Genomic DNA, 27574 nt, shown 5'->3' with positions numbered 1-27574 from the left:
TTTTAACTTATAATTAACTATAACTATCTTGTTGAAATCACAGATTAACCCGTTAAATCACGGCGTATAGAAAACTAGAAATAATTCACTTTCAATAAGTCTCTTACACTAGTCACTTTCACTTGAAGCGTTTTTAATGTCTTACACTAAATATTTAGGATGGTTTTGTTATAATAATTCACTAAATAAGATGTTTTCATTACTTAACTAAGAAGGATTAATTGGTTCGTTAATTTCCGCAGTACAATCAGATTCAACAGCGGAAAGGCAATGTTGTGTAGGATGGATTGGTAGGTTTGTCTCGCAATACCAAGACTCGAATTTTCGAATCCTGGCCTATAACGCTTTTAAGACACTTTCACCCTCATCACCAGGCACGAATTTCGTGTATTTCAATTGCAAAGCACTGTGCACTTGATTATGATGAGCTTTCAAGTCAATCAAGTATGTGAATCTCTGGTTGCAATGCGAACAGAAGACGAAACTTCGAGTATCGTGATCTGTCTTGTAGTAAGCGTACTTGATCGGCATATCTGGATGTGTGAGCGTGAAATGCTGCTGCATATGAACGACGTCTAGGAATAGACTTAAACACTCACTGCACTTCACAACAATGTCACCTCTTCTGGCGAACACTGGCACATTTTGATCATGGATATGGGTTTTTGAATCAGCTTCCGTTAGCAATTTTTCACAACATAAACACACTAAATTAGCGTCCTCTGGCTTTTTAGCCTTGGTTTGGACATTGGACCTTGGTTTTTTCCCCAGTTTAGTTAAGTTAAGGTTTAGAGGAGGTCCAGTCGGTTTCTCAGTTTTTTTGACCACTCGTGGTTGATTAGGGTGTGCGTTGCTCATATGTTGGAGCACAATTTTACTATGGTTATTATAATTGCAGTAAGAGCAAGTGAATGGTTTTAGATTGTAATGACGAAGCGTGTGAGCGTCTAAAACCTGAGTGTGTTTGGTTGAGAAGTCACAATGGTCGCATTTGCCACCAGCACCAGATTTCTTAGCTGCCTGTTCATCTATAACTAGACTGTCCTCATCGCTACTGTCTGAAAAGCGTCTTTGTGTCGGATTTCCTTCATCGGGGATCGGGACATCTTCCTCATATCTTATTTCAAGTAGGGAGTTTTCGTCATCGTTAGTGTCTTCTTGTCTTTGCGGTTCCGAGGTGACGGTGACCGGCATACAGTTCATGCTGAGTTTTTGGACTCGTATGACTGCGGCGACCCAGGCGGAGCGTATGGCGGGGTCTCTAGCGGCCTCTATAGGGCGGGCGTTGAGGCCGGGGTGTACGCTCTTGCAGTGGAACTGCGCCTCATGGTAGGTGGAGAAGTGGTTGGGGCAGTTGCTGCAGCACCATCTAGAAGAGAATGAAAGCGTTATGAAAGCTGCTCAATGTGATGTGCTGATGGCAGAAAGTTCGAAGGTCTTGGGTTAACAAATACACAGCTTGACACTTGAATGAAATGACAAAGGATGTTTGTTATGTCCGACATGGAGCTGTGATAAAATGCGAGCATTTCTTGGGATTAACACTTGAGTTCAATAAATGATATCTAATAAGTATTATGACAAATACTGTGTTATATATACATAGGTATTAAATTAAAATTATGAACAGAGCATTCTATAATGAAAAATATTATGATATTTAGACCATTCCGATTAAAAATAATTAGAAAACTAAACTTGCACTTTGCGCTATAAGTAAGCAAAATGTATGGTCTCAAGCCTAACAAACATCACAAGCAATTAAATGCCAAGCAATTTCAAATGTCACCTTATTCTGGTCAATTCCGCCTCTAAATGCTCCTGAATTATTTTATCATCGGCCGTTTTGAACAGGCATTTCGGGCAGCAATACTGCATGTTAATCGGTACCCCAAGAGACCCGAAGATTTTCTCCAATTTCTCCATACTGAGGTTGGTTGTGTTTAGAACTTCTACAGTTTTAGATGTTGTAGGGAGTACAGGACGCTCGTCTTGCATTTTCTGTTGAGCTAGTTTGTCCCTGTTTTTCTTGATAAGGTCTTCTTGGTAGGCTAGTTGTTGGGAGACCCAAGATTCAACGTTGGCGTCGACGGCTAGCTCGAGGGGTTCCACGTTCTGCCTGTTGTGTTCAGACCGCACGTGCTCTTTCAGTCCAGTTTGGTGGAACGCTTTGTATGAACATAGGCGGCAGCCCCATCTGAAAATGTATGCGTGTTTAAATTCAAGTTAAATAGAAATAGAAGAACAAGTTAGTTTTAATAAAGAAAATTATTTTTAAGATGCTTCTTAAGGTGCATCCACGCCGCGTTAACTTTTGTGGAGCAGCACTGTAACAATAAGTAACTAAGTAAAACGCTGATTTAAACTTTCGAGATTTTTACTCATTATTATTCCTCCTCCTCCTCTCCTCCTCCTTGTCCTCGAAACGTCGGTGGTAAATTTAAAACTTTATTTTACGCGATTAAGTCCCGTTGTTGTGAATAATAATGAGTAACTAAGTAAGTTAACTTGTTGCGTGCTGTAATTTTTGCAGAAAACAAAAATGCCACAAAATTATAGAAAGCGCTAAAAATCGCCACGCTCCGCCCGTCAATTATGCCAAAATTTATGATCACTTTGAAACATGTTATGTTACACATCAATCGTCTGTATATCACCTGTTAAACAGAAACAAAAATTTTGACTAGGTTTATAATACATTTTGGGAATTACTCACTTCCTGTATTGAAGCTCTTCAAACAAGTGGGACTCCATGGCTTCCTTACTGTCCTCGACAACGACTTTACACAAAGAACACTTGTAGTTCAGACCGTTGGGCTCGCAGAACTCTCCATACTTCTTACACAACTCCTCTATCGAGGCCTGCATGGGAGCATCAGGGTCAATCTCCTGTTTCACCAAGTTGAGGTTCACTTGAGGAGCAGTCTGAGGCTGAATTTCAGGAAGAATTGTGTCAGTTGTTGCTGGTGGCGGATCAGCCTCAGCTTTTACTGTATACAAACCGGTCTTCTGTCTCTGCTTCTGCCAATGGGGAATTCCATCTAGACCATTAGGAATGCTGCCTTCTCTATAGTAGAAGTGGAATATCTCAGGCTCCCTATTTCGATGTGCAGTTGTTTGATGTTTAGTAACATTCTCCGGAGCTGATGTCCTGAATGGGCAGTAAGCGCACTTGTATTGCATTTTGGACTGATGCATTTTAGAACAGTGTTCGGCGACCTCAGGTCGGAGCATGCTCTTGAACTTGCACAGGCCACATTGCCAAGGTTTCAGGTCCATGGTCGGCGCAGTGCTGGGGGTAGTAGGGGCGGACTGGGAACTCTCCTCTCTAACTACTAACACGTTACCGCTATCGTGCATCTCGGCCAAATGTTTTTCCAAAACTTGTCTTTTATGATGGTGATATGGACACACCGAGCATGCATACAAACGTATGTCATGCATTTTCAGATGCGCTAATATCCTGGTTACTGTTAAAGGCTTAGTTTTGTCCAGGGCTTGGATAGGTGGGCAGTGGACACAGATGTAATCATTTGTTCCGGAGTGCAGAGTTTCCCAGTGGCATTTGAACATGGCTTCGTCGACTGAGAGGTATGTGCAGCCGGTTGCACCGCAAGTAAATCGGTATCGTTCAGGCACATATTGCGGAAACCTGGACGCCTTATCATGGGGTATCATGAGTGCAGAAGTCTGTTCTTTTTGAGATTTTTCGGGGGCTCTATTCGCTATCGAGCTGGAAGCCAGGTTGACCATCTTGTCAAAGTGGAACTCGTTCGTTTCTAAATGCGGCACCGGGTTGACTGGTGCCGTCTGTGCGACGGGTTGTTGCGTTGCATGTTGTTGTAGATGCCTCACCATGTTCAAACGGACTTTAGTGTTAAACTCGCATAAATCGCAGAAAACAGATTCGTCCAGAATAGGGTTGATAGGCAGCTTGTCTATATCCGAAGGTCCATACCGCTTCTGCTTGGGCGGAGGCCCGACGGCTATGCCCGACGATTTACGCTTTACAGCTTTGGCTTTACCCGTGTCTTTCTTTGCGAGGACGTACTGACTGTCGGTCGGGAAAGCGTCCCAACTTCCAATATCGTGGGCCACTCTTAGATGTTTCTTGAGCAGATACATGGAAACATCTGTATGGGAGCACATCGGGCATTTTAAACGGGCAGGGGTGTTGTGGGACTCGTTGTGGTGTTTCAGAAAAGGGCCAACTTTGTCCGCCTCGAAGGGACAGAGAGCACATTTACACTTTTCTCCTGGCTTCCAGCAATGATATGAATGTTTCTTGAAACCGGCAAAGGATTTAGAAACCCTATTACATTTCTTGCATCTGTAAATGTTTGATGGATCATTGCTAGCTTGAGCTGATGTTGAAGGGTTTTGTTCATCGACACCCTTTTCGTCATCCGATAAATTAATGATTCCATCTGAAAGATTGACGATGCCTTGTTTGGAATCTTCCTCGTCGCTGTCCAGGCAGATCACATCAGAGTCATTCTTCTCCGGTGTGGTATCCATGGGTTCTTCTTTCAGGACTGGGGTTAGCTGCTTTGATATATTGGTTTCTGGAGCTGGTGTGACAGGTCTTGGAGGAGCTTCAACTGTGAGTGCCAGAAGCGGAGGCACTGGTATTAAAGTAGCCATGGCTGATGTGGCCGGGTCCTCCAGAAGGTTCGAGATAGCGTCGTCCACAATGTTATCTTCTGGCAGGACTTCTGAAAGAGGTGTGGCGGGTTCAGGCACCTTCTCTGGTTCAGTGGTAGGCATGTCGAGCAGGGGACCAATTAGTTTTTCCAGCTCGATGGACCGCTCGGCCTCTTTCACTGGGTTCTCTTTGCCCTGGTTGGGTGTTATATTCTCAGGATCCAGGGCAGCCTTTTTGAGTTCTACCAGAGGCAAGATCTTTAAGTTCCCGCCCTGAAAGCAAAGGAAAACTAATGTTAAGATAGAAGGTTATGGACAGGCCTTGGCCTGGGTCAGGTGGAGAGTAGGACTGTATTTAAAAGATGAAAATCGTGGAAAAATTGAGATTTATTCTAAGAAGCACGTTACATGTTGAAGGCTAGAATTGAAGAGGTCGCTATAGTACCTAACGAAAATGTTTAATGTTGCTAACAGGTTAGGTATAATAACAACTTGCTATTTGCAACATCATGCTTAGTCAGTCCATTATTTTCAGACCAATTGCTGCAATACCTGTTTTGTGTCCATGCTGTATAAACCTGCCTCCACTTTTTTATGTTATTTATCGGAATAGTGCCAAGCCAAACGTGCCCGAACAACAGAGATAGTTATCGGAAGGTAAATAGGTAATAACGTACCATGCCCAGAATAGTCCTGATGTAAGCCTGCGGGTTCTTGCCCGGGTGCTTGGCGGAGGCATGTGCCAGCAGCTCGGGTTCGTTGTCCGCTCCGTGCACGCACAGAGTGCAGTGGTACAACCTCAAGCCGTGAGTCTTCAGATGGAGTATAAGAGCTGTAGCGTCGGGACAGGAATCGCTGCAGACCTGGAAACATTTAATTTTTGCTTAATTACTTATTGCAATTTGATTAGATTATGGGAACACGACAATATTTTGTTGTTGTCAAGAGTTATCCTATAAGAGGCAATGGTATGATGCAGATGATCGCCAAAAGTCGGCGTATAAATAATCAAAGGTACGAAAGGTTATACATAATCGTCGGAGTTCTTGTTACAAGGTATGAATTATCTGAAATTATTTTTTGGCCGCAAAGCTTCAGCTGTTATAAACAAAAGGCATTGTTTCTTTTGTGCACCGCGGTGGCTACCTAATTTCTCATTAGTGAGAAGGATCAAGCCCGCGTTTAAAAGGCAATTTTAGCGTTCTACACAATGGCTCAAATTTATTACAGATTTTTGTTACCTCTGAATATTCTTACCTGTCGTACTACATCACACAAACATGTTATCTCCGAATATTCAGATACATGTCAAAAACAAATGTTTCTCTCCTTCGCGCTTTATATCATACTAGCTTTTGCCCGCGACTTCGTCTGCGTGGAGTTAGTAATAGCAGCTAAACTAAGTATAGCGTCTGGAAAAATTCTCATAGCAATTATTCAATTTGAGCATATTATGCACACCAATTAGCAGGCACTTCATTAATTATCTCAATTCCACCCCGCTTTTTACTCCCTATTTTCGGGATAAAAACTATCCTATGTCCTATCCCCAGTAGCATTTATACGTCATTATGCCGTCATTAAGACGTCGCTGACGTCATTTTGCTACCTGGGATGTCCTTCTCAGCGACTCAACCTATCTCTATGCCAAATTTCATCTAAATCGATTCAGCGGTTTAAGTGTGAAAAGGGAACACACAGACAGAAAGACAGACAGACAGACTTTCGCATTTATAATATTAGTATGGATAGTATGGATTAACTGAAAGTTCCACGCTGGTTCAAAGGCCCAATCACTGACCATGTGGAGTTAAAATTCAACTTTTTTTCTGTGATCTTGACCCGATCAGCAGTACACCTTGTTGGGAAACTGCCTAGGAGTTAACCTCTAAGCAGTTTTAATTTTAATTTTAATTTTTAATAACTCGCTTTATTGTCATCTGAGCATTTTGAGCAACATAGATTTTTCTTAAGAAACCCATGTTTTCTGAGGTTGAAATACTAGTAGATCCTAGCAGCTTAATTAATGATACTTCAATAGAGCGGTACTGTCATAGTAAATTTTGTAACCCCAGTAAATTCACTGCCATCTGTCGACACACTTTAAAACTAAAAATGAAGATTTATAAAAATACGATAAAATGTATTTAAATATGAATAAGTAAATGATTATTTTTATTTGCATTAATTATTTTTGTGATTTTGACCCATGTTCTTTCACTGATATGCGTTAAAATTGTTAAATAACAAACGAAACCGTCAACGCCATCTATACGACAGTAGGCCAAAGCTAGTAGCGCCCTCCGAACGAGAATCAAATTTTCTTGATTTTCGAGGCACGTTTTTTCCTTAGACTGTATCCATCTATTACGGAGTTATATCTATCTTTGCTTCAATCAATAGAAATAAAATTAAAATTACGTACTTTACCTAAATATGATTGTAATGATTACCAACTACAAAATGTGGTATTTTCTATAAAATGGGACCTTATTGCCGATGGCGCTTACGCCATTATAAACGATGCTCCGATATAAATACAATGATGCGCGACGCTGTGCGGCGTAAGCGCCATCGACAATAAGGTCCCTTTTCATAGAAAATGCCCCAAATATACCACGAAGACATACATAACTGTATTACAGATACACACAAATGTATTTAATATGATAATATACACGAATTTTTTCCACATGCAAATAATTATTTGAGTGAAACGGGTATAAACCATTTGATAAATATTGGCTTTTTATTTTGTTTATGTCCTGCTTTTGTTTTTAGGAGCAAATAATAGGCCGACTAATCGGCCATTTTTGCCGACTAGTCGAATGCTTAAAATGAATTTGAACTTGAATGGTTCAATTTAAACACTAAATTTATCTTTTAAATGGGCTTGATCCTTCTCACTAATGAGAAATTAGGTAGCTATCGCGGTGGACAAATCAAAAAATCAAGGTCTTCTATGGAACAATTTTTCATACGAATTCAAATCTCATTATTAACCAGCGGGTTATATTGAGATTCAGTACAACCCGGCGAAATTAGAACTTATTCGAAAATCGAACTGGCCACTACAAGCCATATACGCAAAACAAAGAAAATAAAACAAAAGCCGCTAGTGTTGCAAAACGCTGCGGTATTAGCAGGAGTTTGAAGTTAAAAGATTATAATTTGTACGTTTTTTTTTAATTAAGGTACTTTAAGTTTTAATAAAACGTTGTTTCTAGTAAGTAGTCTTGTTTTTTATCGTCTCGCAAAAGGTGAGAAAAGTAGAGTACTCTACTTTGGGATAAAGCTGTTTTCGTCTTGGGCAAGCTTGAATCCCTCGCTGCACTCAGGACTCCGTTTTAATTCCCTCGCTTCGCTCAGGGAGTTAAATCTAAAATCTCTCATTAACTCGGGATTCAATATCGCACTCGTGACATAAAACAGTGCTTTATCCCCTCGGTGTATAATCTACTATTAATATTGAAATTTGAAGTCTTGTTTTAATTTTATTGCTATTTTAAACTAGGAAGTTGGAAGTTGGAAGGGGCAGACCTCGGCGGACTTTCTCTGATCAGATCGGGGAAATCCTGAAGAAAGGCCAGGTCAAGAGCACCCTAAACCGGCGAGCGTGTATGAGGAATGTTATGAAAGTGAAGGAAGCGAAAGAGGTATGTCAGGATCGTAGCAAGTGGAAATCCGTGGTCTCTGCCTACCCCTCCGGGAAATAGGCATGATTATATGTATGTATGTTAAACTAGGACACAACCTTTTGGACGCCAATGACGGATATATCGGCACCGCAGGTCCAACGCCAAAGACGGATTAATCGGTCACAGACCACACAGAGCAACATAGACCTACGTCCATGTGCATAAACTTCAATTTCAGTTTTGACCCTTCGGTGACGTGGCGTCCGTCCGAGTGACAGCTTTTGTGTTTGACACGGCGTCGAAAAGGTTAATCTGCCCATCAACCCTGTAAAGTCCCAGTTTAATGCTGGTGTCGGTGCAAATAAACACCAAGTCTGTATAATGTGTACTCATGAAGGGTAGATAAAGATACATTTTCAAAGGGTATACAGCTGTTTTCCAAAAGCTATAAAACTAAGCGAATAAGTATATTATCAGAATACATACGTAGCAGATGAATCCAGTGGCTTTTTCGTGTCTTTGTGTTAGATGCTCCCAAAACTTGGCGTGTGTCACGGTTTTAAATCCACATGGCTCATTGTTTTCAGCTGAAACCGATAGTCAATAGAATATTCAGAATATCATAATAAAGCTAAGTGAATTGGCCGTACGTCTGGCTACATAAATTGACCGATCTTTGTATTGTAATAATAACTAAAAGAATGCCTGAACTAGTAAATTTTAAACATGCTATTGTAAGTGGTGGCCATGTCAAAACATTGCAATTATGATTGATATATTATATATAATAGACTAATGACAGCCCTCATCAAAATGGTCGATTAGTAGGTACTCACTTTGTTTACAAAAGTAGAGCGGAACAGCACGGTCCCGTGACATATTTTCCTCAGGGGGTTCGCAGAGCGCAGGAGTGTTGGTGGTCTTCAGCACGCAGCGGCGATCAGGCGTTGAACCATGCACCCGGACTATATGCGACGCGACCAGCTGGCTCGCCGCTCCCCGGTAGAAGCATAGCCCACAAACCACTCTGCACTTTCCGTGGGTCTTGAAAACATGGGACACCAAGTCTATGGAGTTCCCAGATGAATCAAAGTCACAATATGCGCACAGCAATGCGTTCGTCCCGCCGACTCGCTGGTGAGTCGATGCGTGTAATAATGCGTCTTCAGCAGAGTCCGTAGTGAAGGAGCAGAAGCGACCGGCGCATTTGAAGATCTGAACTAATTTGCCTGGAGTCATCATGGCGTCGAGAACGACCCTGTGCTTTTTGGACATGATTTCCGCTTGAGATTCTTCGTATTTGTACTCTTTGGGCGGTTCGATCTCTTTTCTAATTACTGGGTAAGTCGGGCTTGGACGTGGCGGTTCTACCGTTGGTGGCGCGACAGGTATAAGGCTGACGACGGTGTCTATAACAGGCAACGCTGGCGCTTCCACAGCCTGTTCGACGGGTTTAACCAATTCTGCCAACGGTCGGACGTTGATGTAGGGTGTCGGTGCTCTTTCTACGGGTTCAGGTGTCGCTGCAGGAGTCACAGGCTTTTCAACAGGTTCTAAAACTTTTTCAAGAACGGGGAAGTTATCGATGTGGCTGTCCAGGTAATGCGCTAAGCACTCGCTGAATTTGTGTTCACCCTGTGATGTCACGATGACTTTGCACACAAAACAGTAGCCGTCCCAGATCTCAGAGTGCTTGAGCTGCACATGCTTCTTCATGGATATTAGCAGACCCGTCTTATAATGATTGTCTTTGCCATTAATACAGCAAACGTACTCTTTGTTGCCAGCATCTGTATAGTTTATTTTGAAATGCGGGTAATCCATTATATCACTGGAAACTCCCTGGTTCTCATCGGTCTGATCAGTTTCTTCGTTGACCGCAGAGTCTTCTACGAAATCATCCATATCGTCGTCCTCATCTTGTTCGGCTTTGACTACACTGGAATCCGTGTTGGCAAAATTGGACATGTCGCTCGCATTATCATCATTTTCAAAGGAAATCTTCGAATTAAATGAGTACATTTTAGGTTTTTCCGTCACTGGTACGTCATAATTTTTTGCGGGCCGCGCCGCCTCAAGCTCGCTTTCTGTTATCTCGTTTCTGTCGTCACTAGCTTCAGTATAGCTCAGGTTTGATCGCGTGCTCCTTGTGGTTCGAGGTGTGCTTTCCACGTGCGTTATGCGTTTAATTAGACTGTTAATAGTACTCTTTGTCATTACGGCGAAGTTTATGCTGTATACCTCCGTTTCTGTATCATTATGACGATGAATAACGTGCATTTTTAGGTTCTCGAGGGATATCTGGGTGTAATTGCATTTGCCACAAATATATCCTATGAGTTGACCTTTAATATCCTTCGGTGGAGGTGGAATATCCAAGTTAAATGGGCACTTCTCTACATTTATACATTCAGAACATAATTGCTTGTATTCGCCTGTATGCATACTAACTACGTGCCAGAAGAATGATTCCAATACGGCCCTCCTTTTACCAAACTCTATGAAACAGAACCTGCAAGTATATTTCTCGGTGGGTATTTTACTGATCGCAGCAAAGTCGACGTCTCCACACTGCTCGATGGCTTCTCTCGCTATATCTGGGCTCATACGGGAAAGTGGGATTTCAGAATGCGGATGGTGCTTTTTATAATGGAACACTATGTCTTTCCAACTATGCGTTGATTCACACAAACGGCACTGGTATTCGGAAGCATTCTTAGAGAAGCAATAGTTTTTATCAGTGAAGCAACCGTAATCTGGTATCGTATAAGATCGTTTTAACGGTGGAGCTGGTTTCGGAGGCGGCGACTGAGCGCGTTTTACTTCTACTTTCCTCTTCTTTCCTCTGGGTTTAATAACACCAGATTGCCATCCACCTCTCTTGCGTTTTGGTTTTTTCTTTAATTCTACTAGCAACTCTGTGCTGCCAAAACTCATAGAAGATGCCAATGATTCATTTTCAGAGTCAGAACCACTGTCTACACCTTTTTCGCTCGATTTACTTTCGTTTATGGAGTCTGTTTCGAAATCGTAAGGATCTTTGTCTGTCTGCGGAATTTTCTTCTTGGACTTAGGGCCAGGTTTGTATTTCACTAAAGGTTGCTCATCTTTCTCGTCCGGGCTAACAAAGGCAGGTTTCACTTTAGGCTTCGGTCCAGGTTTCTTACGCATCGGCTTCTCTATAACAGTTTCGTTTTCTTCGATGTGTTTGACCTTTTCTAAAACGACTCTGGGTTCTGGGTTGCTTACTTCAGAGTGGCTGAATTCGGGCTGGCTAGATTCTAGGTCGTCGCTCTTTTCAGTTTTTTCGTCTATCATTTTAGCTAGGCGACACATTCGTATACCAGTAGCATTCAACATTGCATCACTCACAAACATTTCCTTGATAGATTCCTGCAATTGTCTCAGTTCTCTAGAGGGTTTTTTCTGTTTAGGCTTCATCAGTAATCCAGCGGCTTCAGAGCGAGTCACGCGTTTTTCCTCGCCAACTCTCTTGACTGGCTTACCCTTTTTAAATTTACGAGTTTTAAACCGCTTTTGTCCTTTCCTTACAACCTTTTTTCGGGTTTTTATGTTATCTGGTTCTTTAACGTCCTCTTCCTCGTTGTCTTCCTGTCCAGAATTGCCGTCGTTTAAGGCATCATTCGAATCCTCTTTTTGTTCAAGATCTTGATTATTTTCTGCTGAATCAGTTACTCCTTGGCTTGTCACAGTTTTATCTTCACTCACATTTCCGGATATGTTACGTACACTTGCTATCGTTTTTTCCTCATTTTCAATATCTGTCTGAATATTTGACTCGCTATTTGCCATCTTGCATGTCTCTGTTTCTTTGGGGTTATCAGGCTCAGCATCGTCCTGTTTTAGAATTTTATCATCTGTTGGTTTTCGTTTTGTTACATCCTCTTCGTTATCTTGCTTAACTTGTTCCATTTCATTTTTATCTTCTGAAGTCTTAATGCTTGTAGGGTCCTCAATTTTATCATCATTTGTATCATCTTCATCAGAAACAATTTCACTTAGTTTCTCAAGCTTCTTTTTAATTTTCTCATTTTCGCCAGATTGGTGTCCAAGCATACTAAGCAATTCTTTTATTTTTGATTTGTCTTGTAAAATTGATAACAAACTGCCAATGGAGTCAATTTGTGGAGCGGGCTCCTTAGGAATCTCGATGTTCTCTTTGGCTGGCTTGTTCTCAGCATCATGAGTAGATGAAATATCAGAATTCATTTCACATTGTTTTTCAATAGTACTGTCTGGTTTGTCTCCTGTTGGTTCAGAGTAGTTTTGACTCATATTTTCGGCTTCATTCGTGCTATCTGGCGTCGACTGACCATTCAGGTTTTTCTCGTTTTCAGAGCCTTGGTCATTCTTAGAAGATTCTTCTTCATTTACTGATGTGGACACGACGGGTTCAATATCATTTTTATCCTGCATTTGACTTATAATTTTGGGTTGAGAATCACGTGGCGATTCTGTCTGCCCCGGAATCAAACCAGACCGGCTGGTCTGCTCGTCAGTAGTTTGATCAGAACTTCCTTCTTTCTTATCACCAGCGATGTTCACGGACTTTTCACACTCGGTTTTATTGGTTTTAGTTTTAAGAGTATCGAAGAGATCTTCCTTTTCACGCTCGGTTTTATTAGTTTCAGTTTTAAGAGTATCGAAAGGATCTTTCATTATAGTATCGGCAGTCCCAGCGATTTCTTCTGTTGTTTTTTTGGTTTCTTTCTTAAGAGGACTGCTAGTCATTTTTTCTAACATATTTTCGATACTAATATCATTGAAGAGGTCATTACATATCGCTCCGGTTTTAGAAGTAGCTAGGTCATTATCTAGATCTGCTATAAGTGAATTAATATTGTCTAGAACAGGATCGCTGATAAGATTATCGGGAAAGAGATCTATTCCATCAAGACCAAAACTACTATCCAACTCTTTATCATCTTCAGGTTCAATTACTACATTTGCACTCTTGCTTTTATTGGAATTTTCCTGAATTGCCCTTTCAGTACTTTCATCTTGGGGTACATATTTTTTGTCTGACTGTACAGATTTTCTGTTAGTTGTGGCCGGAGACTTTTTAGGAGAAGCATTTTTACTAAGAACGTTGGTTTTACCTACCGATTCATCAGAATCAGAATCATAAATTACTTTCTTGGCTCTGCGCGGACGTGTTGGAATTATCTCTTCTTCTGATGGCGCAGATGACTCAGTTTCCTCGTTCTTTCGACTAGACCGTCTTGTAACCCGTTTTTCAGACTTTGCGTTCATATCATTTTTCTCATCATTATCCGCCTTTTTAGCAGTCTTTGCAGTTAAAGTATTTTTATCATCGGTTTTCTTTTTGTTGGCCACTTGGTCGGATTTCTTTTTACCTTCTTTAATTTTTTTATCAACCTTGACCTCTACAGTGGTTTTTTGTTTTACTTCTTTTACTGCCGATGACGAGGATGAATTCTTATCATTGATTTTGTCGGGTACGTCGTTAGTGGCTTCGATCAGTTTTGGATCAGGTTCAGGTCGTTTTATTTTCGGAATTTTGAAATTTTTTACTGAACTGATGGCCGGAGTTTTGATTCCAGTATCACTAGAAATACCGTAACTGTGCCTGTCGCGGGATTCTGAGCGTTTTCTATTATGCTGGTAACTAGACCTCTCATTCAGTTTCTGTTCTTTGCGCTGTCTGGGGTCTCTGTAGTTAAACTTTTTCATCTTTACATACGGTTCTCTGCCTTGTGTTTTGTTCAAGCTATGCTTAGTATCCGATTGTACATCATAACTGTCCCTTCGAATACGAGGATCACGAGAATTGATGCTCTCTTTAGGCTTTGTTGGCTGTGAATCTTTATTCAATTTACGGTCGTTATTCCTGTACGACTCGAATTCCGCTTTCACATCTTTAAAGCTCTTTTCAGTTCTTGAAGTAGATAATTCTCTACCTACACTTTGAGCTCTCTTAAATCTTTCTCTGTTATTGTCTTCCATTCGATGGAATGAATTACCCGGCAAAGTTCGACCTACACTGGACTCACGTATCAAAGATCGTCCTACGCTCGAAGCGCGTTGTCTGCGGGCATCCAAATTACCATCGTTAATTCTGTGCGAGTCGAGGAATTTCTGAAATGTGCTATTAACGCTTGTGTCAATTGTAAATGCACGTCCCGCGTGTGATTCGACTGACAATTCATTTCTAACACTTCTTCCGACACTGGACGCTCTCGCGCGATAGTCAGGCATAGACCGGCTGGCACTTGGCTCACGTTGGAATGTGCGTCTCGAACCTACCTCGGCATAGGTCCTAGAATTATCAGGACCGCGACTTCTATCTCTTGAGTACAAGCGTTCTCTATCATTTTCACATGGCATTGCGCGTCCAACACTAGATTCGCGTCGAGACATTTGATCTCTTCTATAAGTCTGGTCTGGAGTATAAGGTTTTGGCTCATTTCTGGGCACACTTTGTTCTCTATTAAAGTTTCTCGGATCGTTTCTATGATATCTATTACGATCATTGTACGATCCAGTATCTTTTCTACTACTATTTGATTCATTATCGTAGCTTCGATTTAGTCTCGGATCATGCGGACCTTTGCCGTATTTTGGGCTCGGATTTGGATATGAGTAATCAGATCGTCCGAACGGGTGACTGGGCGTCATAGGCGCTTCAGACCTTCCAAATGGATGACTGGGAGTCAAAGGCGCTTCTGATCTTCCAAAGGAGTGACTTGGCGTCATAGGTGTGTCAGATCTTCCGAAAGGATGACTTGGCGTCATAGGAGCCTCTGAACGTCCAAATGGATGACTCGGTGTGCGCGGACACTCCGATCTGCCAAAATAATGAGACGGGGTTGAAGGAGCATCGCCTCTGCCAAATGAAGGTGTAGGAGTACTTGGACAGTCCGATCTTGAATAATAGTTGGAATGCTGTGGACCTTCCTGTCTGTGATATTCATCTCTACTACTTCTGTCATTTCTAGATCGGTTATAACCCATGTCGGAATTAGAATCGTTATATCGTAACCTCGGTCCGTCTTCTCTTGTTGGATGATTGCCTCTCGAGATTCGATCTTCCCATTTAGGACCAGAATTTTTTTCTCTGTCAGCATTCGATATTTCCCAGTTAGATGTATCGGCGGGACTACGCTCGGAGGATTCCCAAACAGATTTACGGTCATTAGAATGATCTTGAACTGGAAACATAGGTGCATACACGTGCTTGCGACCATTGTCATCAGTATTGAATGGACGATTTGGATTGAAATCAAATGTCCTAGCATTAGGGGTCATATTCGGTGTTCTGCTAGGTGTCATATTTGGTGCCCTGTTTGGTGTCATATTGCTAGGATTTCGGGATGGAGTCATATTAGGGTAGGCAACAGGAGGCGTAGGTAGTAAAGCATCCTTTCTGACGCGTGGATCTACTGGAGCTACAGGCTTTTTTACTTCTGGTTTATCTACAGATTTTCGTACCTCGAGATCAGCATCGCTCTTAGTTTCAATTGGAATCGACGGCGCGAATAGGCTTATCGAATTTGGAGACATTATCGGGGGTAATTGTCGCATATCAACATCAGCCTTGGCATTTACAACAACCATTTTCACGGGATCGGCAGGTATTATAACAGGTGGGGATACAGGAGTATCGTCGGTTATATCCATATCAGGGGACTTTGGAGCAAGGTTCATATCGTCTGGCGATTTTAAACCTATATCTCTTTCGTCGTCAGAATCGTCACTTAGTGCTATTTTAGCGATCAAATTAAACCTTTCGACTTCTTTCTCAGTTAATTTCAGAGATTGGAGTTTCATGGACTCTTTCCTCAACTCCGACGAAGATCTTGGGGTTTTTACAAAAAGTGAAGGTTTATTTGTAGGCACCGACTTTTTCTTATAGTTTTCTATGGAAATTCTCTTTTTCGGAAGTTCCTCCTGCGCATTAGAAACTTTAGTAACCTTTGGCTGATGCAAAGCTGGTGTTATAGCTTCAGCACAAGGTAGGGATATGGTATCGCTTAATATCTCGTTTTTCAATGCTTGTAAAATATCAATTTCAGATACTATATCTTTCTTTGCAGGCTGTACTGTAGGCTCATTAAGTAAAGGAATTTCAGCGTCCGGCTTCGGCACAGATTCCGTGCTGGGTGTGCTTCTCGTAATAACGTCTTTGGTTGTACTTTTTGTAATTTCGTTATTTTTTTCTATGGACTCTACCTGACCTTTGTTTTTAGACGCTGACAGTACAACTTCCGGCTTATCAAGAGATTGCTTCGGATCTGAAAGTTTATCCTTAAATACATCTAAAGATTTATCTTTAGAATTTTCGGCATTGAGAGCTGTTGTATTAATTTCAGAAGAATCAGAACTATTAGAATTGTAGAAATTGACTTTAAAAGGAGCTGGAACTGGTTCCGGTGCAGGTTTAGGATCCTCATTTAAAGGACAAATATTTGAATTGTCCTGTATATCAAAGTCATTCATATCTATATTACCAGTGTAATTTACGTTCCCATCCTTTTTAATATCAACATCATTGATAGAAATTATGCCTGTGGAATTAATATCGTTCGCTTTTACTGGGGACAATGATGTACTTGTTTTGTGGCTAGCGGATTCGACGACATCTTTATTTTTTGTAGAGTAAGCTGGTTCACGTGGTTTCGGTCTAATCGGATCGGTTGGTTTGGTACCACAATTATTGTCATCGAACATTTCGAAATCGGTTAGGTCACATATTTTCTGGTTACCGGTAGCATTTTTAATATTGCTCGATTCAAGTGACGTTTCTTCTTTATCAGAATTTATAACAAGACAAATTTGTATTTTACGAGATACTTGGTCTTGTTCCGTGCTAGATTTATTCTGGTTAGAAGACACATCTTTAGTCTTGTCTTTTTCAACTACAACTAAATTGCCGTAAATATTTTCTATGGCTTCACTTTCACTGTCAGATAGTTCGCCTTCTTCAACATCAACTTTGTTTTTCGATTGGCTCTTTTTGTTCTTTTTGTTCTTGTAAGATTTTAAAATTAAGTCTGATATGTCTTCATTTGCTCCCGTCTGTTTCAATTCCCCAAGTATTTGCGTTCTGAGTTCACGTAGGGTAGCAATATCAACATCACGTTCACTGCAATTAATTATCCTTGATAATATATCTTTTGTATTTAAAGAATTCAACCGTTCTTCTGGGACTTTTAAAGTTATATTTAAATCCTTAGACTTGCGAGAATGAGATTCTTTGGACAATTTTTTTCTTTCACGTTTGTGATAAGAAGGCGAGTGTCTACGTGATGGTCTTGGAGGTGATCTCCTGCTAAAAAGATTTTCATCATGAGGAGGCCCCTCCGATGGTGACCAGAGTCTTTGTCTTTCACTTCGTTCCGGTGATTGCAAAACTCGCGTGTAGTTTCTTTTAGAGCTAGATTTATATGGCGATTTCTCACTAGAAGACTTCTTAGTCGGGGATAGTGAACCCTTATTTGGCCTCCGCTGGAACAATGCTGGTTCTTTGGTGCCAGAGCATCCGACTTCAGTTTCGGTAGCCCGCGCTATTTCAGGCAGTGTATCAGGATCATGAGATTTCGCTGTTACAGTTTTAAGTTTACTTCGAGCTAAATTTAAATCCGACTTGTCGTTACAAACAATGGCTTTAGACGCGGGCTTAATGCCTGGTAAAGTGTCTCCCTGGAATTAAATTAAATTAGTTTTATATTTGCCAGAAGAAATATTAATATCATATTGACATAAAAAAACCGGTCAAGTGCGAGTCGGACTCGCCCACCGAGGGTTCCGTACTTTTTAGTATTTGTTGTTATAGCGGCAACAGAGATACATCATCTGTGGAAATTTCAACTATCTAGCTATCACGGTTCATGAGATACAGCCTCGTGACAGACGGACGGACAGACAGACAGACGGACAGCGGAGTCTTAGTATTAGGGTCCCGTTTTTATCCCTTGGGTACGGAACCCTAAAAACACTTTTACATAAAAAAAAACACGACATACCTGTTCGACTTTGGCGTACAAATTAATAAGAACTTGTTCACATTTTAACAAGTTGTCCATTTTCAACCTGAAATAAAATAAAAAATATTTAATTAATCACCACTATCTATATTGTAATTACAAAATGCAAGCAAAAACGGATTCGTATTAAACCGACATGTCTAAACAAAAACATGTAATAACCTTTTCTTCTTATCCAATAAGAGATCTCTCAGAGATCGTATTTTATCAAGCTGAGCCTGCCTAGGATTCACAGAACCACTGCTTATGTTTTCCAGTCTTTCAATCATTTTTTCCAGGAACGGAATGTACTGCTTCATCTCCTCGAACTTTTTGTTGTACTCGGAATCCATTTTGGCAGCTGAAACATATCAGATTAGTAATCAAATAGCTATTTTGACCGATACAAAGAAATTCCATCGCAAATAATATTTTGTATACTTAACTTAAAAATAAAAAGCATTGGTAATATACATTTGTGTTTGGTCAATTTACTTTTGTACGTCATGGCAGTTTTCATTCTAATATTTATTTTCATTATCATAATGGGTATTAATGAATTGGATTGGATCAAAATTACTTTCGAATTGAACGGACAGTATACCACTAGTAAGGTTAACACTACGATGTCGAATACATATTTGAAGTCCCTACAACCTACAAATACTGAACGTAATTAGTTGAATCCATGGAAAAAAAATGCAGCTCATAAGCTCATCCATTACTACTAGAAAACTAGAGGTAACCTATCCAACAATTGTACATTATATAGTTTGTTAACGGTCTGGACGGCTTAATATCAATAACACGTCAGTTTTTCAGTGGTTATATAAGTAAGTCTAACGAAGTACGTTGTAGCATTGCGGTTTATCGGTACAATATATTTAATACCTATTCTTGCTCTTTTCCTAAGAAAAAATATAGTAAATAAAATTTCTGATGACAGTTTGTTTCGGATGCATTCTATTTTGCGGGTGGTATTTTTCAGAATTTATCAATACAGTGTATATATACGTTGTAAACTTGTGCCCTGGTGGCCTAGCGGTAAGAGCGTGCGACTTGCAATCCTGAGGTCGCGGGTTCAAACCCCGGCTCGTACCAATGAGTTTTTTGGAACTTATGTACGAAATATCATTTGATATTTACCAGTCGCTTTTCGGTGAAGTGAAGGCCTAGTTTCCCCTCTGGGTTAAACGGTCAGATGGCAGTCGCTTTCGTAAGAACTAGTGCCTACGCCAATTCTTAGGGTTAGTTGCTAAGCGGACCCCAGGCTCCCATGAGCCGTGGTAAAATGCCGGGACAACGCGAGAAAGATGATGATGATACGTTGTAAACTTGTAACAAACATCAATATTTTAAATAAATGGTCGCATGGCATTTTACTACTTCATTTTAAAGTTGTTATTTAAAGGTAGGTATAGTATAGTTATAATGCACCGACTTTGACAGAAAAGTGTGTCTCATCATTATAAACGTCCTATTTCTAATAGAAATTTGACTTTTTTGATGACATTTCCACACATTGTCTTTGCAAATCTAAGCAGAGATAACTTGGTCCTACTGATGGCTTTGATCTGGCATATGGCGCATGTAACACACAAACATGCATGTTCAAGCCAGGGACCGGACAACCCTTTCCGCGATAAAACCCTTTCAATGGGCGACACTTAAACACGGCTAACACATTGAAAGACTTTCCCTTTTGAACTGCAAGCCCATTCATACCCCTATCTTTGACTAACCCTTACCGAAAAGCTAACCAAAAATAAGGCTACCCCTAATAAGGGTTACCCTTATCTTTAAGCGCTTTTTATAAAGGTTTTCCTTTGCGTGAAAGAGACAGGATTAGTATATATCTACGGTAGTGTATGAAAAGGAAAGAAAATACGTGCCTAGTCAAAGAACGCCGCCGTCGCCGCCGACGATCGCTCGGATTCGAAGTAATGTGTGCTTTATGAACAAGGTAGACGACTTACATTAGCACACTTATATGCTAAAAGTGAAGCCCTTTATAAGGCTAACCCTTATAAGCAATATGCAAGGTGTTGGTGAGCGGATGATAAGGGTTTTGTAAGGGTATTTGGGCTACCGATTACTCAAATGTGGTAGCTTTATATAAGGGTTTTTAAAAACAAAACAAAGGGTTTCGTCTGGCAAAGTGTATGGTGAGTTAAGCCTTATGCAATACCCTTATAAAACCCCGATAAGGGATAGCGGGCCGGTCCCTGGTTTAAGCTACATGTACCGCGGTACACCGTTTACGGTATACCGTTTACTCGCGTGTAACTTGTACCTGACGAAACGACCTGTGCCACGCGACCTACACACACAAGAAATCTGCGCGATCTGTCTGACTGGAGCAAGTAAAGGCGTGGGATATTATTACAAATAAGTCAAATAACATACGCATTTTATTTGCGCAAGTATTCCGTGCCAGTAACATCCAATAGGTACAAGTTACACGCGAGTAAACGGTATACCGTAAACGGTGTACCGCGGTACATGTAGCTTAAACCAGGGACCGGCCCGCTATCCCTTATCGGGGTTTTATAAGGGTATTGCATAAGGCTTAACTAACCATACCCTTTGCCAGACGAAACCCTTTGTTTTGGTTTTAAAAACCCTTATATAAAGCTACCACATTTGAGTAATCGGTAGCCCAAATACCCTTACAAAACCCTTATCATCCGCTCACCAACACCTTGCATATTGCTTATAAGGGTTAGCCTTATAAAGGGCTTCCCTTTTAGCATATAAGCGTGCTAATTTAAGTCGTGTACCTTGTTCATAAAGCACACATTACTTCGAATCCGAGCGATCGTCGGCGGCGACGGCGGCGTTCTTTGACTAGACACGTATTTTCTTTCCTTTTCATACACTACCGTAGATATATACTAATCCTGTCTCTTTCACGCAAAGGGAAACCTTTATAAAAAGCGCTTAAGGATAAGGGTAACCCTTATTAAGAGCTAGCCTTATTTTTGGTTAGCTCTTCGGTAAGGGTTAGTCAAAGGTAAGGGTATGAATGGGCTTGCAGTTCAATAGGGAGTCTTTCAATGTGTTAGCCGTGTTTAAGTGTCGCCCATTGAAAGGGTTTTATCGCGGAAAGGGTTGTCCGGTCCCTGATTGTCGCACTGTGCGTGCGGCCGTTGTGGGGCCCACTAAATGAGTAGGCGAGTCACCACATGTCTTACACAATTTTGAGACTGATTGTCACGGCAGGTGTCACGGATGGTATCCGCCAGTTGTATCCCTTGATTTTAGATTAAATTGTCTTAAAGGGACTCTGTGCTTCGGCCCCACGCACGCCTCCCTAAGGTCCGGGACCCCATGGTCCCGAGATATGGAAAAGACATAAAAATAATAATAAATATTATTAGGACATTCTTACACAGATTGACTAAGGCCCATGGTAAGCCCAGAGGCTTGTGTTATGGGTACTCAGACAACGATATACTTATATAATATATAAATACTTTAATACATAGAAAACACGCATGACTCAGGAACAAATATCTGTGCTCATCACACAAATAAATGCCCTCACCGGGATTCGAACCCAGTACCATCGGCTTCACAGGCCACTACCCACTAGGCCAGGCCGGTCGTCGGAAACGGAATGAACGAAACTTTTATTGTATGAGTGACACATGTATCGGTATATATAGTCAGACATAATAAATAAAGATCATCGACAGATGACGATATGGTATCAAGAAATCATGTCTCGCTGGGCCTTCAGTAATATTTCATTATATCCGCCGAAAAAACAACAGCACAAAGTCCTCACGCGGGATGTCCAATCGGTATAAAAAACATTTTAAAATGCGAAAGGTCTCATGCACTGCCCATCTGATCAGTATTCAATTCCCCAATGACTCTTGCATACAGCGCATGTTGGGGCGCAAGCTACATGCGCGAACATTTGCAAGCTAGATGCACTTGTTACTCGCTTGTTCTTGCACATACACTACGGCCTCATGCGCATGTTATTTTTATCACCACGCCACTTTACTTGCAGAACACGCTAGTTACTCGCGCGCATGACTCACGCACGCTGGCGCATGCTCAAGTTGCTGAACCTGCATGCTTCTATATTTAGTAGGAAGTTGTTTACATGGTACCGGTGCTTATAACATACGCAAGAACCCCAACATGCGCATGTCACAATTAATAATGCAAGAGCGATTTTACTTTACACAATGTAGACAGAAAACACCATGCTACATCTGGTGAAAAAGGCCAGACCGATTTCTTTTCGCCTTTGCCTCCGATTTGAGGAAGAAATACTAGGTACCTGCGACCCGGGCCATCTGGGGCACAATTTTATCATAATACGCATGTGGTATTTTCGCTGGAAGTAATTTCTTAGCTTAGCTTATACTGAACGTCCCATGCCCGCCAGGGCGGTGCCAGTCCTGCGTGGAGCGAAAATACTATTTCAAAAAGTTCAATGATGAACGCAGTTCTTAAAATGTTCGCATCTTAATTAAAATATCTGTACAACACCGACATAAAAGACGAGTTTGAGTACTGGTTACATGAATTGAACCGGTTCCGAGCCTTAATTCTTCGTTCCAGAGGCACGCTCTCAAGTTATCAAATGGCAGTTTCTAACCTCAGGTAGGTATTTAGTGTAATCTACTATTTAAATCTTATATATTTTAAACTAAATACGAAACAAGACGGAAAGAAATACGGAATAGTGAGAGGCGTAGTGAGCTCTTAATAAAGCTGACGCGTATTTTTTTAAGTGTCTCAACACTATCTACCTATACCGGGATAGGATTTACCGGCCTTGTGTTCATTAAATGGCCTCGCTTCACTCGGCCTGCAAGATGAACAAGTACCTATTTCCCATTGTTTTTGTAAAGCAAAGAAAATTAGAGGGCATGACAATTATCCGGGAGGCTTGACGAAAAATACCTAGGTTGGAAAACCCTGGTACTTACAAAATATCACCGAAAAATATATGTTCTATTCTTTCAATGAATAGAAAAACCTACATACTGAAGTTGTAAATGAGAACGCACCAATTTTTAAAAGTGGAAGGATACCTATCAGCCGTCCAATGTCCGATCAGCGACGTGAAACCGAGGAACGAAGAATCGACTATTGTCTCGGCACTCTCGGCAGTAAACGTACTTACCTAGTTTTCGATGCATATATTATTCGTAAATTCGTAAATCACTTCATACACATAGCAAGTTCTTATACTAAGGTAGGTAAAAGACGCCCGCGAAGAAAAAACCTGCTACTCGTTGATCACCGCCGGCCGATACCCGAGGGCCTAACCTAACGCTAACGCGAACCACGTTAGACGTGTTGCCTCTGTCGCACTTGTAAATTCGTACGTATTAAGTATGTTCACGGTAAGCCCTCTGGACTTGCTTCAAATGATGGCGAAGGAAATTAAATCGTGAAAAAGTGCACAATTTTGCAACTCGTATTTTTCTGTTTCATCATAGGCATAGGTAGGTTATTTCGGAATGAAGTACAATAATAAACTGTACGTAGGTATTAGGTAATCAACTGACTATATATCTAATATGCCGTCGACACCCATTGAAGCAAAAGTGCACATGTACCTAAACTAAATACCTATATCTAATGCTGGATGATCGTGCCTACCTAATAGGTACAGAAGTAGACAAGTAGAAAGGTAAGATAAAATCATTAGCAGAATCTTAGCTTTTTGTTACGTACTTAGTAAAATCAAAATTTACCTACCCACGTTCAAAGCATTCAACATTACGAATTTACGACCGACCAAAGAAAGAAGTTTCTCGAAATATCACGCCACGCCATATATCATATATCAATCAATAGACAAATAGATACAAACCGACAAATATCCACAATCACAAATAGCTAAACCTTTTCCGCGTGATATTATGTTTAGTAAGATCAAATTACTAAATAACGCATTTATCACAAATGCTGAACTAACTAGTCAATAATATTTGCAATAATATAATGAATGTCTTGCTCGACAAAAAATATCGACGCCGTGGCGACATTATAAAAACCGATCGAAATAAGAATCAATAAACAGTCATACCTTCTTACACTCGATCTCTTTTTCACTACACAAATACACTTTCTTAACTGTTTTAAACTTCGTTTATGCGTTAAATACAAAAATTTAATAAAACAATCATTGTTCAGACTTCAGTTTGACACAAAATGGACGCCACTGACGCCAGCGCCCAAGTGTCGATCGAGTTCCGTCGCCTCCGGCTCCGCATCGTAGAGTGAATTCAAAATGGCGTCGCACGACTCGCACGCGGCCCCTCTTCTCAACTCGATTTCAAACAAAGAACACTGGACCTGAGTAGTTGTCTGCAGTTTACAACGAAATTGATGTGAAAAAATATATTTAGATTTATTTTATTTAGTGTAATATTTTCGTTATTCCTAATTATAACAATGTAAATAATTTTGTAATAAAGTATTTCGAATGAAACAGGATGCGCACACCTAGTAGAAAAGGCAACATGATGAGACACGGTAGGGAGACTGTCAACTCTTCTGTAGGATTTGGTTTATTACACAATTGTTTGGAAAGTCGCATTAAGCATGATAAATTATTCAGTAATTAATACCTACCTATATTTTATACTAAATACATATAATAAATATTTTGTAGGTACCTATTAATAATATGCATAGGACATCAAACATGAAATAAAGAAGTTAAAAAAATGCGCCAAACAAAAAAAAAACTAGATCAGCATTGAATTAGTAAATTATTTTACCACAATAATTAAACGTACCTTATATTCCAAAACATTTTAATACATTTAAGTAGTAACTTCTGGTATATTAGTCCACTCGAGTAACTGCCAAAATATAATAAAACGCATAAAATTTAGCCATGATCATGATGATACCTATGTGGTCTATTTAGATAATAGCGACCTAAAGATTATTGATTAAATGCGCACGCCTATGCCATTACGTAATGCGTTCACTCTGTGCTGTCTACGAATTCATACTCTTTGGCGCTAACGCTTTCAACGTAAATCTGAATTATTCAATCAAAATTGGGTAATTTATAGTAAGAATTTCACTAGTAGATATGGACAAACAATGTTTAATACATATATCCGTTACCTATTAACTATTTGTGTTTGTGCTAACTATATATATACTCAATCCAGCACTGCACTGCGCTGCGTGAGCTCCTACATATGCGACGCCATTGTACAATTCAATGTTTCCGTTTGACCATTTCTTGCTTATTCATTGATTATAACGAGTATTCAAACTTGCACTAACCTGTTTAAAAAAATAACAATATAAAAGAAACTAATCCTAATCACTCCGCGCGTCGGTTAGGTATAATGATGTCTGCATATTTTGCGTTGCAGCTGGTAGATTCCTTTTTGCTGTTCTCTCGGGGTCAGGATGGCGACTGGATTGACGCGCGGCCGCGGTCGGCAACCCACGCCCCACCGCTCGAGCTTCGTCGGCAGCGCCACGCTACGGATTCCTTATTATTCGCGGGACGGCACGCGGCAAGGGAGCACGCTGCGCTGCCGGCCGATCAGCTAATAATATTTCCTTGCGAACAGTTGACGCGAATGTTCTCGAAGCGTTCACTTTTTCCGTTGACGTCTTTTGTTTCAGTATTCCTGCCAGCACGGTACAAGTTCAGGTTGGTCGACAAAATACAAAATGACAGAGCTAACGTCATACGTGTGTCAAGTGAATTGCAAAAGCAGAAGATAGTGTTTCGCGACGTGCTTAAATTGATTTTAATTTACGGATACGTAGCTATTTGCGACCCCGTTTTATTACATAACAAACGTACCTACGTGTTTTCTTAGCTGTTGATGTCTAGGTAAACAAGGAAATGAAATATTCATCAGAAGAAGACATGAAAAAATCATGAAGATCAGTTATGAAACTCGAAGGTCGTATAATGTTCATTTAAATTGTGATTTATAATGGTACCAAATGTTACAAGTAACAACATCATATCATCACGTGTACCTACCGATAAACTTTGATAGGTACCTACGAACGACGCAATAGAAAATGAGTTGTACTAGTAGAATAGAATGTCAGGAATTCGTTATAACCGCTGTTTCCTCTTACCTATTTTTCTTGTGAAGGTTGGTATTCCATCTGTCCAATGTGTATTGCATCTCACATTTTGCTTAGTAAGAAAGTGAGACGCAATGCACATTGGACCAAGAAATTGGATGAGTAAAGGGAAGTGGAAAGTACTTGGTCCGTGTTCAGACAGTTTTATCAATCGATAGTTTTATTCAAGCTACTTTGTAAAAATATCAGCACCGCTGTTTGCTTGCAAGTGGTTCCGTACGGGACCCTATTACTAAGTCCACTGTCCGTCTGTCAGTCACCAGGCTGTATCTCATGAACCGTGATAGCTACAGTTGAAATTTTCACAGATGATGTATTTCTGTTGCCGCTATAACAAATACTAAAAAGTACGAAACCCTCGGTGGGCGAGTCCGACTCACACTTGTCCGGTTTTTATATAAACTCAACGCAATAAAAATAAAATTTATAAATAACACCTTGTCTTGTACCTAGAGTTCTGTGATAGACGACTATCGGTCGTAAAGTAAAACTTGTTTCTTTGATTCATGTGTCACATTTTTCTCTCCTTTGTCCCAATGGACAGATGCCATAAGAACCAATTAAGAACTGAACTGAACTCTCGGACTGATATGAAGCTGTAATGATTACCTATAAATCTTACGCCAAATAGGGTTACCAGTAAAATTGGACACTGAGTTAACGGTTAACCCCGGGTATGTGGCTAACCCTGGCTGGCGCAACGCAAGTGGTCCTAACTGTCCTAAGAGAGGTAGGTACAGTCGAAGGCAAAAATATGTGAACACGATTTTATAAGGTGTAAGAGCGTACACATATTTTTGAAACTTTGGGAATGTATATATATTCATGCCCTTGACTGTACCTACCTATATTCCTTGTATTAGATAAGACAAAAAAGTGACTAACCCGAAGTTTGAAGACACGAAATCTTTAGGAAATATTTCTTTATCTACCTATTAATCACTACATAGTATAAAACAAAGTCGCTTTTCGCTGTCTGTCTGTCCCTATACTGTATGAGATCTTTAAAACTACCTACGCAACGGATTTTGATGCAGTTTTCACCTATCAAGAGTAATTCTTGAGGAAGGTTTTAACCGGTTAAGGTTAAACCGTTAGCCCAGTGTTAATTGTACTGGTAACCATGTTAACTCCAGGTTTAACCTGTTAACCCCGGGTTAATGAATGGTGCAA

General features: G+C 40.5%; 1 protein-coding gene across 2 annotated transcripts; it reads right to left on the bottom strand.

The window, feature by feature from the left end:
- Window positions 1-25932, bottom strand: LOC134750224 (uncharacterized). Of its 2 annotated transcripts, none has more exons than XM_063685365.1 (9): window positions 25571-25932; window positions 18473-18650; window positions 18290-18356; window positions 9119-17966; window positions 8769-8869; window positions 5322-5507; window positions 2717-4917; window positions 1790-2197; window positions 1-1369 (listed from the first exon to the last, which is right to left on the bottom strand). In XM_063685365.1, exons 2-9 carry the CDS (start codon window positions 18640-18642, stop codon window positions 337-339), a joined length of 13014 nt encoding a protein of 4337 aa, XP_063541435.1. In that variant the 5' UTR covers window positions 18643-18650; window positions 25571-25932; the 3' UTR covers window positions 1-336. The 2 variants fall into 2 exon arrangements, with proteins under 2 accessions (XP_063541435.1, XP_063541436.1); XM_063685366.1 differs by lacking the exon at window positions 25571-25932 and adding an exon at window positions 25066-25131.
- Between the last annotated feature and the right edge of the window lie 1642 nt (window positions 25933-27574).

Source organism: Cydia strobilella, chromosome 19 (assembly GCF_947568885.1).
Source record: "Cydia strobilella chromosome 19, ilCydStro3.1, whole genome shotgun sequence".
NCBI lineage: Eukaryota > Metazoa > Arthropoda > Insecta > Lepidoptera > Tortricidae > Cydia > Cydia strobilella.
Note: the sequence above shows the minus strand (reverse complement) of the source record. Positions and strands in the feature narration are given on the sequence as shown.